Source organism: Vicia villosa, linkage group LG1, assembly GCF_029867415.1.
Source record: "Vicia villosa cultivar HV-30 ecotype Madison, WI linkage group LG1, Vvil1.0, whole genome shotgun sequence".
NCBI lineage: Eukaryota > Viridiplantae > Streptophyta > Magnoliopsida > Fabales > Fabaceae > Vicia > Vicia villosa.
This window is the reverse complement of record NC_081180.1, coordinates 49138767-49154816: the sequence shown is the minus strand read 5'-3', so window position 1 is coordinate 49154816 and position 16050 is coordinate 49138767. Positions and strand designations below refer to the sequence as shown.

At 41.1% G+C, this 16050-nt stretch overlaps 3 protein-coding genes across 3 annotated transcripts; all 3 read right to left on the bottom strand.

Annotated features, from left to right (window-relative positions):
* Nucleotides 1-664: 664 nt before the first annotated feature.
* Nucleotides 665-1873, bottom strand: LOC131631424 (uncharacterized). The gene has a single exon (XM_058902238.1). It carries the CDS (start codon nucleotides 1871-1873, stop codon nucleotides 665-667), a length of 1209 nt encoding a protein of 402 aa, XP_058758221.1.
* Nucleotides 1874-9782: 7909 nt separating this feature from the next.
* On the bottom strand, nucleotides 9783-10646 carry LOC131631339 (uncharacterized). The gene has a single exon (XM_058902163.1). The coding sequence runs from the start codon at nucleotides 10644-10646 to the stop codon at nucleotides 9783-9785; it is 864 nt and encodes a 287-aa protein (XP_058758146.1).
* Nucleotides 10647-11438: 792 nt separating this feature from the next.
* Nucleotides 11439-14282, bottom strand: LOC131605753 (uncharacterized). Its single transcript, XM_058878076.1, has 3 exons — nucleotides 13345-14282; nucleotides 12322-12430; nucleotides 11439-12210 (listed from the first exon to the last, which is right to left on the bottom strand). The coding sequence occupies exons 1-3, from the start codon at nucleotides 14032-14034 to the stop codon at nucleotides 11729-11731; spliced, it is 1281 nt and encodes a 426-aa protein (XP_058734059.1). The 5' UTR covers nucleotides 14035-14282; the 3' UTR covers nucleotides 11439-11728.
* Nucleotides 14283-16050: the final 1768 nt, after the last annotated feature.

Here is a 16050-nt window from a genome sequence, read left to right as displayed (position 1 = left end):
TTAGGTTGTGTCTAACTATAATAGCGTCTGAGTTTTTCAGCATTCCAGGGTCGAGCAAGTTTTTCCGCGAGAAGGTTCTCGAGGTAATAGGCGCCATTCTCGGTTTTATCGTAAACTCGATATGGGCCTTCCCAGTTTGGGGCGAGTTTGCCTTCGCGCGAGTCTTTCATGTTTCTGCGGAGCACTAGGGCGCCGACTTCGAACTCACGTTTGATAACTTTGGCGTTATGGCGTAGAGCTATCTGCTGTTTCAATTTTGCTTCTCGGAGGGAAGACCCTGCTCGGATCTCCTCGACCATATCGAGTTCTTCCCTCATAGCCTCGTCGTTGAGCTCTTCTTCGAGAGGCGACTCGGTCCGCCGAGAAGGTTCTCGGATTTCCACGGGGATCACGGCTTCAGTGCCGTAGGTTAACCTGAACGGGGTTTCGCCCGTGCTTGAATGGGGCGTCGTCCTATATGCCCAAAGTACACTGTGTAGTTCTTCGACCCAAGCCTTCTTTGCCTCGCCCAGTCTCCTCTTCACTCCTCGGAGGATGACCCGGTTGGCCGTTTCGGCTTGCCCGTTTGTTTGGGGGTGTTCGATCGAGGTGAAGTGCTGTTTCGTGCCGAGCTTGGCCACAAACTCTTGGAACTTCCTATCAGTGAATTGGGTGCCATTGTCAGTTATAATTGCCTGTGGTACCCCGAACCGAGCGAGAATGTTCCGTTTATAAAAGCGGAGCATGTTTTGGGATGTGATCTGGCGAGCGCTTCGGCTTCTATCCATTTAGTGAAGTAGTCCACGGCGACCACTAGATACTTGTTTTGGTACGACCCGACCGGGAATGCTCCGAGGAGGTCCATTCCCCAGGTGGAGAAAGGCCAGGGTGATGACAGAGACTTAAGCTCATTCGGGGGAGCTAAGTGCATGTCGGCATGACGCTGACATTTGTCGCATTTCTGGACGTGCTCCTTGGAATCTTGCTGCATGGTCGGCCAGTAATACCCGGCTCTGAGGGCCTTTCTCGCCAGTGATCGGCCGCCGGGGTGTTGGCCGTTGATCCCCTCGTGAAGCTCTTGAAGTATCTCGAGCGCTTGCGGGGCGTCGACACATTTGAGGAGGGGAATGGAGAAACCTCGCGGTATAGTTTGTTCTCGACGATGGTGTACGAGCAGGCTCGTCTTTTGATCGCGGAAGCTTCTTTCGCCTCGGTCGAAAGTTCGTCCTTCGTGAGGAAGTTGTATACCGGGGTCATCCAGCAGTGGTCGTCGCCTATGGCGAGTACTGGTAGGGGTTAGGGGCCTTTCTATGCTCGGCCAGGATAGGATTTCCTGGATCACCGACTTGTTTCCGCCTTTCTTTCTCGTGCTCACGAGTTTAGACAAGACGTCGGCACATGAGTTGTGTTCTCGGGGGATATGCTCGACTTCTGCCATTGCGAATCTTTTCATCTTATCTTTGACGAGCGTGAGGTACTCGACGAGCACGTCGTTTTTGGCTTGGTAATCGCTGCTGATTTGGGATGCGACGAGTTGGGAGTCGGTGTAGATCTTGACCTCCCGAGCACCCACATCTTCGGCGAGTCGTAGGTTCGCTAGGAAGGCTTCGTATTCAGCCTGGTTGTTTGACGTGGTGAAGGACAAAACCAAGGATACTTCGATGATTAGACTTTCGTCGTTTTCTAGGATAATGCCGGCCCCGCTTCCCGAGCTGCTTGAGGCGCCATCTACGTAGATGGTCCATTTATTCTCAGTGGGGGCCGGGGAGTTAGCGATTGAGGTCATTTCGGCTATGAAATCTGCCATTGCTTGAGCTTTTAGTGCCTTCCTGCTTTCGTATTGTATGTCGAATTCGGATAGCTCGAGGGACCATTTTAGCATTCTTCCGGCCATGTCTGGTCGGCTGAGAAGTTGCTTGATAGGCTGGTCTGTTCGAACGACGATAGTGTGGGCGAGGAAGTAGTACCTCAGCCTTCTGGCTGCTGGTATCGCACCTCGGGTCCTTGTAGGGCTTTGCTGGTGAAGTATACGGGCTTCTGTCCGTCTTCGATCTCGGATTAAGGCGGCGCTGACCGCTTCGTTTGAGACGGCCAGGTAGAGATATAAGATCTCGTTGTCTCCAAGTCGGGAGAGGACGGGTGGTTCTGAGAGTACCTGCTTCAGGTGAGATAGTGCTTGCTCGCACTCCTCGGACCATTCATAGGTCGCTTCCTTTTGCAGTAACTTGAAAAATGGGAGAGTGTGCTGGGCGGATTTTGCGACGAAACGGGATAGTGCCGTGAGCATCCCGTTTAGGACTTGGATGGATTTTTTATTGCTAGGAGTGGGGAGTTCCGAGAATGCTCGGCATTTATCCGGGTTGGCTTCTATTCCTCGTTCGGTTAGGTAGAAACCGAGGAACTTGCCTGCCCGGACACCGAAGGTGCATTTCTCTAGATTAAAGCGCATATTGCAGGATCTGGCCTGCTCGAATACTCGCTCGAGATGCGTGGTGTGGTCGGAGTCCTCCCTAGATTTGACGATCATGTCGTCCATGTATACCTCGAGGGTGTCGCCGATCTCTCCTTGGAACACCTTGTTCATCATCCGTTGGTATGTGGCTCTGGCGTTTTTGAGTCTGAAGGGCATTACGTTGTAGTAATAATTGCCTGATTCAGTCATGAACGCCGTGCACTGCTTGTCGCACCTCGCCATGGGAATTTGGTTGTAACCTGAATAAGCATCCATAAAGGATAATAATTTATAGTCGGCCGAGTTGTCGACCAGCCTATCAATGTTAGGCAATGGATAGGCATCCTTAGGACATGCCCGGTTAACATCAGTATAATCAACACACATTCTCCATTTTCCATTAGATTTTTTGACTAGTACAACGTTTGAGAGCCAAGTTGAATACTTGGCCTCGGAAATAAAATTTGCCTCTAAGAGGTCTTTTACAGCTTTCTCGGCAGCCTCCGCTTTCTCGGGAGACTGCCGACGCCTATGTTGAACTACTGCCTTCGCGGCTGGATCAATGGAGAGCTGGTGGCAGGCGACCTCAGGGTCGAGTCCGGGCATTTCCGCGGCGCTCCAAGCGAACAGGTCCGCGTTGGCTCGAAGGCAAGTGTTATACCCCAAAATTTGCCCGTATCTTTTTTCAAGAAAACTCCAATTTAAAAATTAGGAGTTTCATATAATCATGGATTTTTATTTCATAAATATCCTGACATATGAAATACTTAGTTTTTAGAATTTTTCTTATACAGTATTTTGGCTCGTTGTTGAATTTATTCTTACGCAAACGCCAGTTACTGTTTATTACTTCACACACGCTATTTATTTGATATTTATTTACAAATAAATAGTACTGACACAATTGGTACAGAGATAAATCTTTTGCAGGCGCAGAGTCCGGGATTCAGACTGTACTCGTAACAAGTAAATTATTACTAATTTTTTTGTTTCTCACTAACTTTTGTACTATATTCCATTATTTTCAAAATCTCTTTTCAAATCTCTTTTTCAAAAATCAAATCCTAACTTTATTCTATACATCTCTCTTTTTCCCAACACTATCATACACTTTCTTTCAAATCTTACTTCCACTCAAATTTTTCTTTTGTACGGAATCACTTCATTCCCCAACGTCTCTATCCTTCTTTTCATTCTATAAATACCTCTCATTTTTTCCATAAAATCTCACATCAAATTCTAACTCATCTCTCAAATTTCTACTTCATATTCATTCTCTCTTCTTCCCCGGGAAAATGGCGAAGCGGATGGAAACGTGTTTTCTTATGGTCATCACCATTGCTACGGTGATCATGTCCTTCTTCTGTCTGCATAGTCCTGAAAAATGTGGACATGCGATGGTTACACTCCCGATCATCTATCTTCTGTTGGTCATAGCATGGATTATTAATCGTCATATGTAAAGTTTGTCGTATCTTCTGTTTTTAGAATGTACCGTTCTTTATATTTACCGTGCTGTTTACTACGTTTTGTTTAGGTAATATTTGTACTGTCAGTATTAAGTATTACACTATATCGTCATTTAACTAGTAAGATAATGTTATATGTGTTTATTGCCAGTTAAATATTTATTTTTCTGTGCATTAAATGATTTTCAGGGTCATAATCGGTAATTTTGTTCGCATACAGTACATATTATTTATTACATCTGTGTTTTACTAACCACTCATGTAAATAAATTTTCACCATTAACACAGAAACAAAAAAAATAATATTAACTTTGACTGTTGAATTTTCACTCTAACTGCTACATTAATACCAGAATAGTCAGTTGACAGTCAAACTGCTGACAGTACAATTCTCCGTGTCTTGTACCATCAATCAAATCAAACTTTTGCATTTCAAAATTCCAAGATTTTTGTTCTAGAAGTCTTCTGAATATCACATGATTAGCAGAGACTCAACACTGCACAAAAATCAGGTACGCTTAACTGTCTCCTACACAAACAGTCCCTAACTAGGGTTTCTTGTTTTTTTCAGGAGAACAAGTTTTTGAGACCTCAAATGGATTTCATGGACCTCCATATATCTCAAAGTATCATCATACAAATTTTCAAACTTCTATTCGCTCAGACGCACAGTCAGCAGCTCAAACAGTCAACAGACGACCCGTTTGACCAAAAAAGTCAACAGACAGTCAAAAATGAATTTTTTTGTCAAAGTCCATATTTTGTCAAAGGATTCATCATTTGATCATTGGATGATCATAATTCATCAAGAAAAGATCAAAAATCAACAAAACCCTAAGATTCAAAATTAGGGTTTTCTCCTAAAAAGTCAACTGAACTTTGACTGGTCATAACTCTCTCATCCTTCATCCAAAAAATTCAAACCAAAGCTCATTTTGAAGTAAATTCAATTATCTTTCAAATGCAATTGGTCCCATGGTCAGTAGGTTCACCATTTGAAAAATATGAACCAAGACATTACAGGTCATTTTCAAAGTCAACAAAAAGTCACTTTTTTCAAAAGGACACACAAGGAGAATCAAAAATCATTTTGACATGAGACCAAAGACATTGGTTAGAGGACTCTTTTAGGTTTCCAAAAAGTGCAAGATCTCCTTCATATGACAAAAATTGAGGGATTTACACCTTGTTGAAGTTGGCTAAATTTTGGGAAAATGCATAAAACCAACATTGATCAAAAATGTATTTTTTCCAAATGGGGCCAAGTTTTCATAGTTCAAACATATTTCCCATGATATAATGGGCCTCCCACGACCAAGACAAAGCCCACATCATTTTTATTCCATTTTTGGTTTAATTTTATCCCATTTAAGATTAAATTGAAAAAAGGAAAATGGAAGGATAATGCATGGCTTAAATCTTAAGCATGACTCATCAAAGAATCTTTAATTTTCTGCAGAAAATTGAAGTACAAGGCAAGAGAAGTGAAGAAGAGCAAGACTTGGTCAAATATTCAAAGATTTTTAATATTTAAAAATCAAAGTTTCAACAAAGCAATGAATGCTCCTTGGCTTAGTTTCTAAGCACCTCTTGGCTTATAAATGAAGCTGCATACTCCATCAAATAGGAGACAAAAGACAGACGAAAATAGCAAGGGAGATAGCAAAGAAACTTCACAAAATTCTCAAAAATTCCATAACTTTGTAAATTTTCGTTTTCCATATTCCAATCATTATCAATACAAATAAACACTTCCAATCATCTCCTAAAGTAATATAGAGTAAGAATAAGCTTTTTGTTTGGTCCCATGAGAGTCATAATATGCGTATGATGTTTTACATGAACATACACACATAGCTTTCGTTTTCGTATGCATGCTTAACTAAAATGAAATCTAACCATTTGCATGGACTCATGGCATGATATAGAGTAGGTTTGAGTGATCACATGCAAGCTTTAACGTGGTTTTGAAGCTCCACCATTTTTGAGCTTCAAACATGTGAAGCTTTCGTTCTCCATGATACAGGCTCCAAATGAAAAAACTGACGACGCTATCATGTTCAGAAGGGTCCATTTAGGTGATCTGGGTGGCCCTTGTTCTTTTCCATTTTCATTTTGTAGGTCATTCAAAAGGTTAAAGAATTGAAAGCAAAATCCGCAGGAAAATCCGCAGGTAAGTCTGCAAGAAATTCCGCAGGTAAAAGGAAGAAGATGGTGAATAGTGAGGTTGACCATTTGACCGCTCGCGTGGCATATTCTCCTCTTTCTATTCGCCAGTCAGCTTTAGTGGGCCCCATGTTGGACTCTTAAATTCAGCATGATCACATGTTGCACCTCTAACCACGTGTACCATGTATCCACGCATCTGGGCCATAGATCTCCACTAATTCTCCATCCAACGCACCAAAACCCACTCCCCATATCATAGACTCTCAGATCAATCACACATGATCATGCCTTATTTTATTTTCTATTTCTATTTTAATTTCTTTGCAAAATTAAGTAAAAATAGTTTTAAAAATCCAAAAAATACATAAAAAATATTTTTAAGTTGCTAAAATAATATTTTATTTTCTGAAATAAAAATATTTTATTTTTCTTCATAATTTAAATATTTTGTATAATTAATTAGATAATATGCATATATTTATCTTTTAATTATTTTAACCAATCAAAAAATCATAAAAAAAATTGTTCTTTATATTAAATATAGTTTATATATTATAGGCTAATTTTGTACATATTTAGGATAATTTTCTCTTTAAGTTTTAATTATTTGTGTAATTATTTGTATAATTATGTATTAATTAACTTAATAAATTTCAAATCAATTTCAAAAATTCCAAAAAAATTAGTTTTGTTTTAAAATTAATTGAAAAGCATTTTGAACATATTTTGAACTTAATTTTTAGGTTTAAATTTATTTTCATCTTTTTTCCTCATTTTAATTTAATTAATCATGCATTAATTATAATTAAAATCAATCATAAAAAATCCAAAAACATTTCTTTATTTTCTTGCAATTTAAATTCCTAGATAAATGTATAGGTTGTCAAATCCATGTAAATAGCGTAGTTTACATTTCCTGCACAATCGATGTAATAGCGTAGATTTACTTTCCGCATTTTACATTTACGTATTTTAAATTCCAGCACATATAAAACTGCGTGTATGTCAAAGATAAAAATTGAATCGTTAGACCACTAACTTCAAAGATAAAATATCTGAATCTAAACACAATCACACTTGCACCTCTTAAGGTAATCCCTTTTCTCATTCTTTTCAAAAATCAAAAAATCAAATTCTACTGTTTCGAGTACAAAATCGAACTTTTGTTTATATCCGGTGAAAGGATAGATTCTTAAAGGAAATAGGATAAAGACCTTATAACTCAGGGTAGACCTCCTAATTTGCTTGGTCAAATCAAAACAAACAAATCTCTCATATATCATTGTTTTTCAAAATAAAACTTTCAAAAAGACAATACTTTGTATATATCCAAACAAGGATCATTACGAAGTTAACGTTCTTTTTTCAAAAACATCTTTTGAAAGATAAAAACACTTTGTATACATCCGCACAAGGATCATTACAAAGTCAATTTACAAAGGTATTTGAAACCACATACGAGCATTTCAAGGCAATAGAAAAGTAATTGAAAACAAGTGAGCTAAGCAAATTAAAGAGCCCATGGATAACCATGGATACAAAGGGTGCTAACACCTTCCCTTTGTATAACCTACCCCCTTACCCAGAATTTCTTAAAGGTCTTTTTTCTGTTTCTTTTATAAACCTTTCCTTAATTGGATAAAATAAAAGGTCGATGGCGACTCTCTGATTTTCAAATACAAAAGCAGAAACAAAAAAGAGTCAGTTCGCGTATCTCTCCGCGAGAGGTATGGCAAAAAACCGAGGGCGCGACAGCAAGCCATGAGCTGCTTCCTCGGTAGGTCTGGGATGTCCTTACCGATCTTCACTGCTTTGTCGGGGTTGTCGCCCAGCGGGACGAGCTCAAAGTCCCCGTCTGGGACAGGTCGGAGGGGGTGAGTTGTCTTTGGTTGCGTCTCTTCGCCGTTCTTCAGTTCTTCTTCCGAGAAGCGAGCGTCGAGATCGACTGAGCTGACGTTGGTCGGTTGATGCTGATCTTCCCGAGGAGGCTTATTTTCGGCCCTTGGTTTCTTGTTGGAGCTGGATGGAGGGGCGATTAGTTGCAACCCCTTCACCGAGGCATCGAAGATCCTTCTGGCGGCTTCGATGTCGGCACTGATGGTGGCCACTCGTCCCCTTCTCGTGTAGAATTTCATCTTCAAATGCACGGTTGAGGGGACGACGGTGAGTTCAGCCAGAGTGGGGCGCCCGATGATGCAGTTGTAGAGGGTCTTGCAGTCGATCACCAAGAATCTTGTCTTGACCTGCCTGGAGGCTTCCCCTTCCCCGAAGGTGACGATCAACTCGACGTAACCCCAAGGTTTGGTGGTGGCCCCGTTGAAACCCTGGAGGTCGGAGCCCACATAAGGAGTGAGGTGTGAGTCGTCCAGCTGGAGCGTCTGGAAGAGGTGGGAGTACATGATGTCGACCGAGCTACCCTCGTCGACTAGGACCCGTCGGACGTCAAAATTTGTCATTCTTGCTCGAACGAGCAGGGGGGTTGTGGCGTTCGGAGCTCCACCGGGCAGCTCTTCCAAATAGAAGGTGATCGAGTCCGATTTCCCTTTGAATTTCTGCAAGGTAGGGCCGAGGTCTGCGTTGGCGCTGATCAACTCATCGAACTTTCTCTTCACCGAGCTGATAGTGAGAGAACCGGGGTCCCCGCCATTGGATACGACCATAGCGGTCGGGAACCCCTCCCACGTGCTGAAGGCGGTTGTTACTCCGACCGAGGGTATGAAGTCCTCTGGCCGGGTTATGGATAGGGCTACTTGCAAAGGCTGGCTGTCCGGTGAGTTGCCTTCGTCAGAGTTTCGTTGGACGTCTCTTCGGGAAGGTTCTCCTTTCTTTGTGTACTTCGAAAGGTGACTTTCCTTAATCAGGGTCTCGATGGCGTCTTTGAGATGTATGCACTCATCGGTCAGATGCCCGTGACTCTTGTGATACTTGTAGTATTTTGACTTGTCGGTCTATGGTCTGGCCGGGTTCGACTTCGGGGGCCTGATGCTAGAATTCTTGAAATCGGTGCTTTTGCACTCGGCCAGGATATTCTCGCGTGAAGCGTTCAGGGGAGTATAGTAGCTGAATCGACCGGCTGGTCCTCGACGCTCTTTGGCGTCGTGGGACCTCTCATCTTTCCTTTTCTCGTGTCCCCGGCGAGAGTCTAAGTTACCATGGTTCGAGCTGCGGGCGACCTCACTGCCCCTCGAAGCTTTTATCGCCGCTGCTTCGCCTTCTTCGAAGGCGATGAAGGCTTGGGCCTTGCGGAGGAGGGCGTTCATGGTGTGCACCTTCTCGATTTTTATAGCCTTTTTGAAGTCGCTTCTGGGGAGGAGTCCTCGCTCTAGGAGGTATCTCTTCATGTAGTCGGTCGTCTGTACTTGGACGGCTTCTTTGTTGAACCTGTCGAGGTAGTCTCGGAGAGGTTCGTTGATTCCTTGGATCACAGCTTCGAGGTTCGCCTCTGACTTTGGTTGTCGACGGGAGGCTATGAAATGACTCAAAAAGAGTTCCTTGAGCTCGGTCCAGGAGTGGATGAAGTTGGGTCGAAGGTTCCTGTACCACGTCATTGCTCCTTTCCTGAGCGTGGTCGGAAAAATGCGGCATTTAATGGAACCTTTGACGACGTGGTAATCCATAACGGCTTCGATGCTTCGGATATGATCGTCAGGATCGGTGGTTCCGTCGTACAGGTCCAAGGTCGGCGGTTTTTCCATCCCTCGTGGGAGACGAGCTCATTGGATGCTTTCGGACAAAGGGCTGCGGAAGTCTTCTTCGTCACTTGGTCCCGGGGAGGTCGAGTGTCTGCCTCGCCGGGACTTCACTTGGGCTCTGCCCGGACTTGTGCGGTTGTCCCGGGGAGGGGAACGCTCGCGGGGTTTCAGCACAGCTTTGGAAGGGCCTCGGTGATCTCGTTCGGGGGAGAGGCTTCCAGTTTCAGTGGTCTCAGGTCTCTGATTCTTTCTGCTCTTTCGTGGTGGAGAGCGGGAATATGATCTCTGGCGATGATGTCTTTTAGGCGGGGAGCGCGAAGACGAAGGGGAACGCCGACGATGCCTCCTCGGTGGTGAGCGTGAGGAAGAATAGGAGCGCGATTGGTAGTATCTCCGCGAGGGGGAGCGATATTGTCCCTTCCTTTCTAGCTCGTGAATGCGGTCACCTTGAAGCTGGATGAGACGGTTTGTCTTCTGCAATTCTTTGACCAGGAGGACGGTAGTGGGGTCAGCGTCTTCGGGGATATCGACGCGCTCTTGGTCGTCTTCGTGGTGGACTCTTCGCCTTTCAGAGGTATGGGTGAATGAAGAGGCAACCTGCCCGTCTCTGGCGTCAGTTTCGTTCAGGTTCTGAGTCTGCTCTGGTCCATTCTGGGGTTGAGGCTGCTCGTTACCACCGTTTTGAACATGCTCGACGGTCTGAAGTTGCTGCCTTCTGCTGGGTTGCGAGGCTTCATGCCTCTGTCCCTTTTGCCCGTCAGCGGCATGCTGCTGTCCCTCCCGCCGATGTCGATTCGTCCCCTCGGGGGTGGAACCCTCGATGATCTGTTGCAGGTGGAAGGGATCAGGGTTTGGGACGTTGGTGTAGTTGTTGTTGCCAGCCATGACGATCGTGAACGGATTAGCTTTGAGCTTTGTTTGTTAAAGAAGGGAGAGCAAGGTTCCCACAAACGGCGCCACTGATCGTACCTGATCAAAAGAATCGTCACAGCACCAGGATCTGGCTTGAAGAACAGGATGGGGGGGGGGTACCTGCAAGGTCCTCTGATGCTAAAGTCAGTAGCTATTAGAGAATGAGGGTTTAAGAAGTGAAGAATCGATACCTGACCCTCTAGTGAAAGAGGGTATTTATAGCCCCTAGCGCTGGGCCAAGGTTTCCTAATTGAGCCAAATCCAGTTGGAGGCCCACGTGCTAGGAAACTGCCAGAACACCCTCTGCTAGGGCTGAGTCAGCAGGTGACCCACGTCCTAGATGAGCGTAGCGTAGGATTCGGAGGAGGTTGGTCGGATCCTTCGCTGAAGCGTGACACGTGGTCTTCATGCTTGACTAGTTCGTAACGGTAATCAGGGAAATGGGCCCAAACGAACTGGGCCTGCTCGGCTAGCAAGAAGAGCTGGGTCTGCTCGGCCCAGTCCAGAACAATCATTATATTGAATGATGTCGGGCAATAAAATCACACTTAACTTTTTATTAAATTCAATAGAAACTTTATTATTTAAAAAAACAAAATATTAAAAATAGTATTTTATTATAAATAATAAACAGCATGTAAGTCTTAAATTCACTTATAAAATCATTGACCTATATGACATGAACCAACCAATACTAAATAAGCTATTGTGAGTACAATGAGTGACTAGTAACTCATTTAAGAGCAATAAGATATATTCCTAACTCTAAACACACACTACTTGGCTATTTCTAATATCAACTTAAGCATTCTATTCTATCCAGTCCAACTTCATTCGAGACGAACATTAGTACCTCAAATACTAACTCAAACCACAAAGAAGAAAACCACTAAAAAAACCAAATATAAATATGATACCTAAATTGTTTCAAAATTTAGTTACTTGTTTCCCCGAGATAGGGAGAACAAGACCAAAAAAAAAATCCATAAAACATAAAACAAAGGAAGCAAAATCTACTTGCAAGTTACAACATCTCATGTGTGTGATTAACTAGTCTAGCATATCACAAGGTCAAGAACAATCTCGTTAACCAAACTACTTAAGACATCATTTTCCAACTCAAGAACAAGTTGTTCCGTTTCTTGATCATAGTTTTTCCACTCTCCACGTCTCTCCATCTCACTAATGTAGACATATCTTCCTTCTTTCACTTCCCAACCCAAATATGGTTCTTGTGGTTTCCCTCTCATCCAATCATCAACTACATTGAAAAGGTTAAGATTCTTTGAATAATCAGCATTATCATTTTCTTCAATGCGCTGTTCTAAGTAATCAAACAGTAGTTTCTCTGTGTTAATCATCAATTTGTTTAGCTCATCCTTGTTTTTGTTGTCTCCAATATTTGACTCTATTACTGATAATGAACATTGTTTTGAAGAATAGTTACGTGGTTCGTCTTCTAGGTCTAAAACCAATGGCTCAATTGAAGATATGTTCTCAAAATGTCGTGTCTTCTGTATATGCTTGTTTTCTGCTCCTGTAATTGTAAACATTGTTTTTATTTGTCAGATAAAACTATTTATTTTTATGTAAAAAAACTATTAAAATTTTTGTGATATTTTGTGGTTGAGAGGGATATGGGAACGACCTTGGAAGAAAGAATTGATCATGAAACTAGATTTGATTTCTTCTTCATCTTCAAATGGGCAATCCAGTATTGATACAGGGCTGAATTGTTCCTTCTCGGTTGACCATTCCTGTTACAGAAGAGCCTTTCAATAAGTACAATTTTTCATTTGAGAAAATGTAATTTTTAAGTTAATAATTTGTAAACAATGTGCTAAAAAGGAGAGTAATTGATAGCATTTGGTAAAACAAAATTTAATAAAGATTTGTGTAAAATTCAAATTTTAGTCGGGTAAATTATATTTACCAAACTACCCCTATATTTGAATTGGAGAACAACTAGTATTATGCAGTGATGCTGTGTCAGCAAGTGCAGTGAGTTTCAGCGCCGTGGATGGCGCTTTGGTGTACAACACTGCCATGGGATGACTCGCCCCTAATTAATTGCATGGTCACATCACATGGTGTACTCTATTTACCCTCAGCTCTACCAAGTACACACGCTCTACACGTGCAAAGCATACAATTAAATAAAAATTCACCAATGTTTTTTAAAGCAAATCTCAATTCAACCCAATTCAAATTGCTGAAGACAAAATTGTTAGATATAGCATACAAACGGAAATGTCCGCCTCATTAGGTTTATTTCGTAAAAGCATGTAAAAAATTGGAGTGACATAGAGCGAGTATAGTTGAGTATGTAAATTAAAACAAAAGTTTGCACTAAAATATTAGTGTGGGACAAGGCGTCCCGCATGCATCCCATATTTTAAGTTTGAAAATTACACAATTTCATATAATTTTTGCACAGGAAAAGTTCTAAAAAAAAATGGGACATAACATGCATATTAGCAGATACATGCTTAAAATTTTTGTTTATTTATTGCAAAAAAAGTACGGACAAAACCTTAAGTATTTAGTATTAGTAGGATTGGAATTCTAGTATTGTTTTAAGTGGATATTTTCATATAAAAAGAAAATATTTTTTTTATTTTTTATATTTGTAACAATTTAAGTATGTTATAGAATGAAAAGACTGAATTACCCCATGTGTTACTGCTTCTATCTTGTGACGATGGGGAGTGCCGTTTGTGACGCCGTCAACTAGGTTATCTATGGAACTGTCGGAGGAAGTAGTGTTTGATGAAAATGTGAACTCACTTTCTCCCCAGCTGTTACTGCAACAACCTGAAGAGACAGTGGCGACGCTTTTGGGAGTGAAAACAGTATCCTCACTGAACGACGTCGGTTTATAATCACGTTCATGAATAAGGAGATCACGGAAAGATCTCCTACACCTCAGTACACCTTCGCTTGCATCTTCCTTCACAGGTTTTCTCCAGAATCTTCGGCTTAACAGCTTCCTCGAGAAGCTTCTAGAAAGAACACCGGTAGAAGCTTTCTTTGGCTTACAGCTCTTTTGTGAGGACAATGACCTAATGGCTGTTATTACTGCTCCGGAAGCTCTCTGCAGAGCGGTTACTGTTGGCCTTCGCCGAGGAAGTGTACTTGCAGTGCTTCTCTTCTTGCGTTGGAGTTTGAGATCTTTTTCCTTGACAAATCCAACGGTGGTGCAGCATTGCCTGCGCGGAAATGATTTGAAACCGCTAGATGAACATGAACTCAGGTCGTCCCTGAGATAGTCTTTCAGTAAAAGGGTAGGTTTTGAAGCACATTTGGTTGTTTTTATTAGAGAATGATCGCGACGAGAAGGTTTGCAAATATTTGAAGCCATGTGTGTTTGCTTTTAGAACAAAACAGAATACAAACTCGTAAGAAAATGAACTATGGTGTGTAGTGAAGTATAGATAGAGTGATATTTATATATAGTTGGAGAGTAGAAGGAGAAGATGTGGGAAAGAAAGAAGAAGGTTCGGAAGTGAAGATCTGAAATCTTGAAAGTATTGAGTAGGAATAAGACAAAGGTAAGTGAGAGACTTGTAACAAGGGTTGCAGAAAGACGAAGCAGCTATGATGCTTCTTAATTCATATTCATAATCATAGAATGCATGTGTTTGAGATCAATTTGAATCTCAGGTGGAGGGATTACTTTATTATTATATTGTTTGGCTCGATATTTAAACTATGTTGTTGAGTAGTATCTAGTTGTATGAGTAAACAAGTAGGTATATGTTGCTTGCTTTGGACTTTCACTAGACCTGTTTTTGACTCTTTTGGAATTTCACACTCGTGAGTGATAGTTAGGCATGTGTGCACGTGTATGAGATCTCTCCTGGTTGACTTCTGAGAGACAGCAATCTCCTTGTTATTTTTTGTCCTATTTAGATCTTAATAAATGTACGTCCTAGTTTAAAAGTAATATTTACACATTTTAAAGTTGTCAATCGATAATAATTTGATACATTTTCTTCTAATATTATAAAATAAAATTAAGAGTTAAATACTTTTTATCTTATATAATATGAACGTGTTTTTGTTTATCTGCTTTAAGAAAAAAATTTGTCGCAGACCTCAACAAATAAAGATTTCAACGCCAAAGTCTCTGATACATTTTTTAGCTAAGATTCTAAGAGCAGCATTATCGGTAGTGTCTTATGATTTTAAAGCCACCCATGTCAGAAAATAGTATTATTTAAATGCAATTACAATGCTTTTCATATTGCAACGTTGCTTTCTGCAACCACGGTGCTTTGGCTGATTTTGAATGTTTTTTTCTTTGTTAGCCAATAATATAGTGACATGCAGTATATTGTAAGATTAATAGGACTCACTTTAGAGTTTTAAATGAGTAGTATGGATATTTGAAAAATATAACTAGTTGTTTAAATAATTAAAAAATGTGAAAAAATATAATATATTGTGCAGGTCCCATTTATACCACTAAATTGAGTAGTATGGATGTGGATGCTCTAAGAATCTAGCATACGTGGACATAATATTTTTGCTGCATCTGTAATTTATTAACTTGTTGGCATTAATGTATGATTTAGGGTTACATAATCTTATTCTTCCTCATTCAAGCGGCGATTCTTTCGTCCCAAATCTTCCTTTTATATCATCCCCTGATTCTTTCATCATATTGCAAGGTTTGAGTCTTCTTATATTGCGTTTGCGACACATGGGTCCAAGTAACAGTGGTGGAAGCAGCAATTCGTATCAGATTTCAAGCGTTCCTAGGTGTGGCTGTCATCGTCCAATGAAGATGTGTGTCGCGAATACTGTACAAAACAGGAATAGGAAGTTTTGGAAATGTCGTAAAGCTGGGGTAAGGATTTTTGCGATTTACATCTACATACGGGAAACATCTGTTATGTCATTAATTTGTTCGTGTTTGCAGATTGGAAATTGTTGTGACTTGTTTATTTGGGATGATGAAGTTGCTCACACAACTTCTCAATGCTTAAAGAATGAAATTGGTGAATGCAAAAAATGTGAGGTGGCAATGGTGAAGTTTGAAATGACAGCAAAAAAACTAGAAAAAGCCAAGTTGAAGATTATCATTATGCAAAAGAAAAATTTCCTATTGAAAAGGTGATTGTTATTATCTGAATATGTTTGTAATTTACCAAGTCATTTATGTACTAATATGGCTTTTTGTTTCAAGGTCTAGTAGCTGTTTTTGAAGAAATGAATGAAAGGATAGAACATAGGTTTTGTCTCAGGCATCTCTATGCAAATTTCAAAAAAAGATTTGGTGGTGGATCTTTGATTAGAGATTTGATGATGGGGGCTGCAAAAGCAACATACTATCAGTGATGGTTGACCAAAATGAATGAGTTGAAGCAAGTTG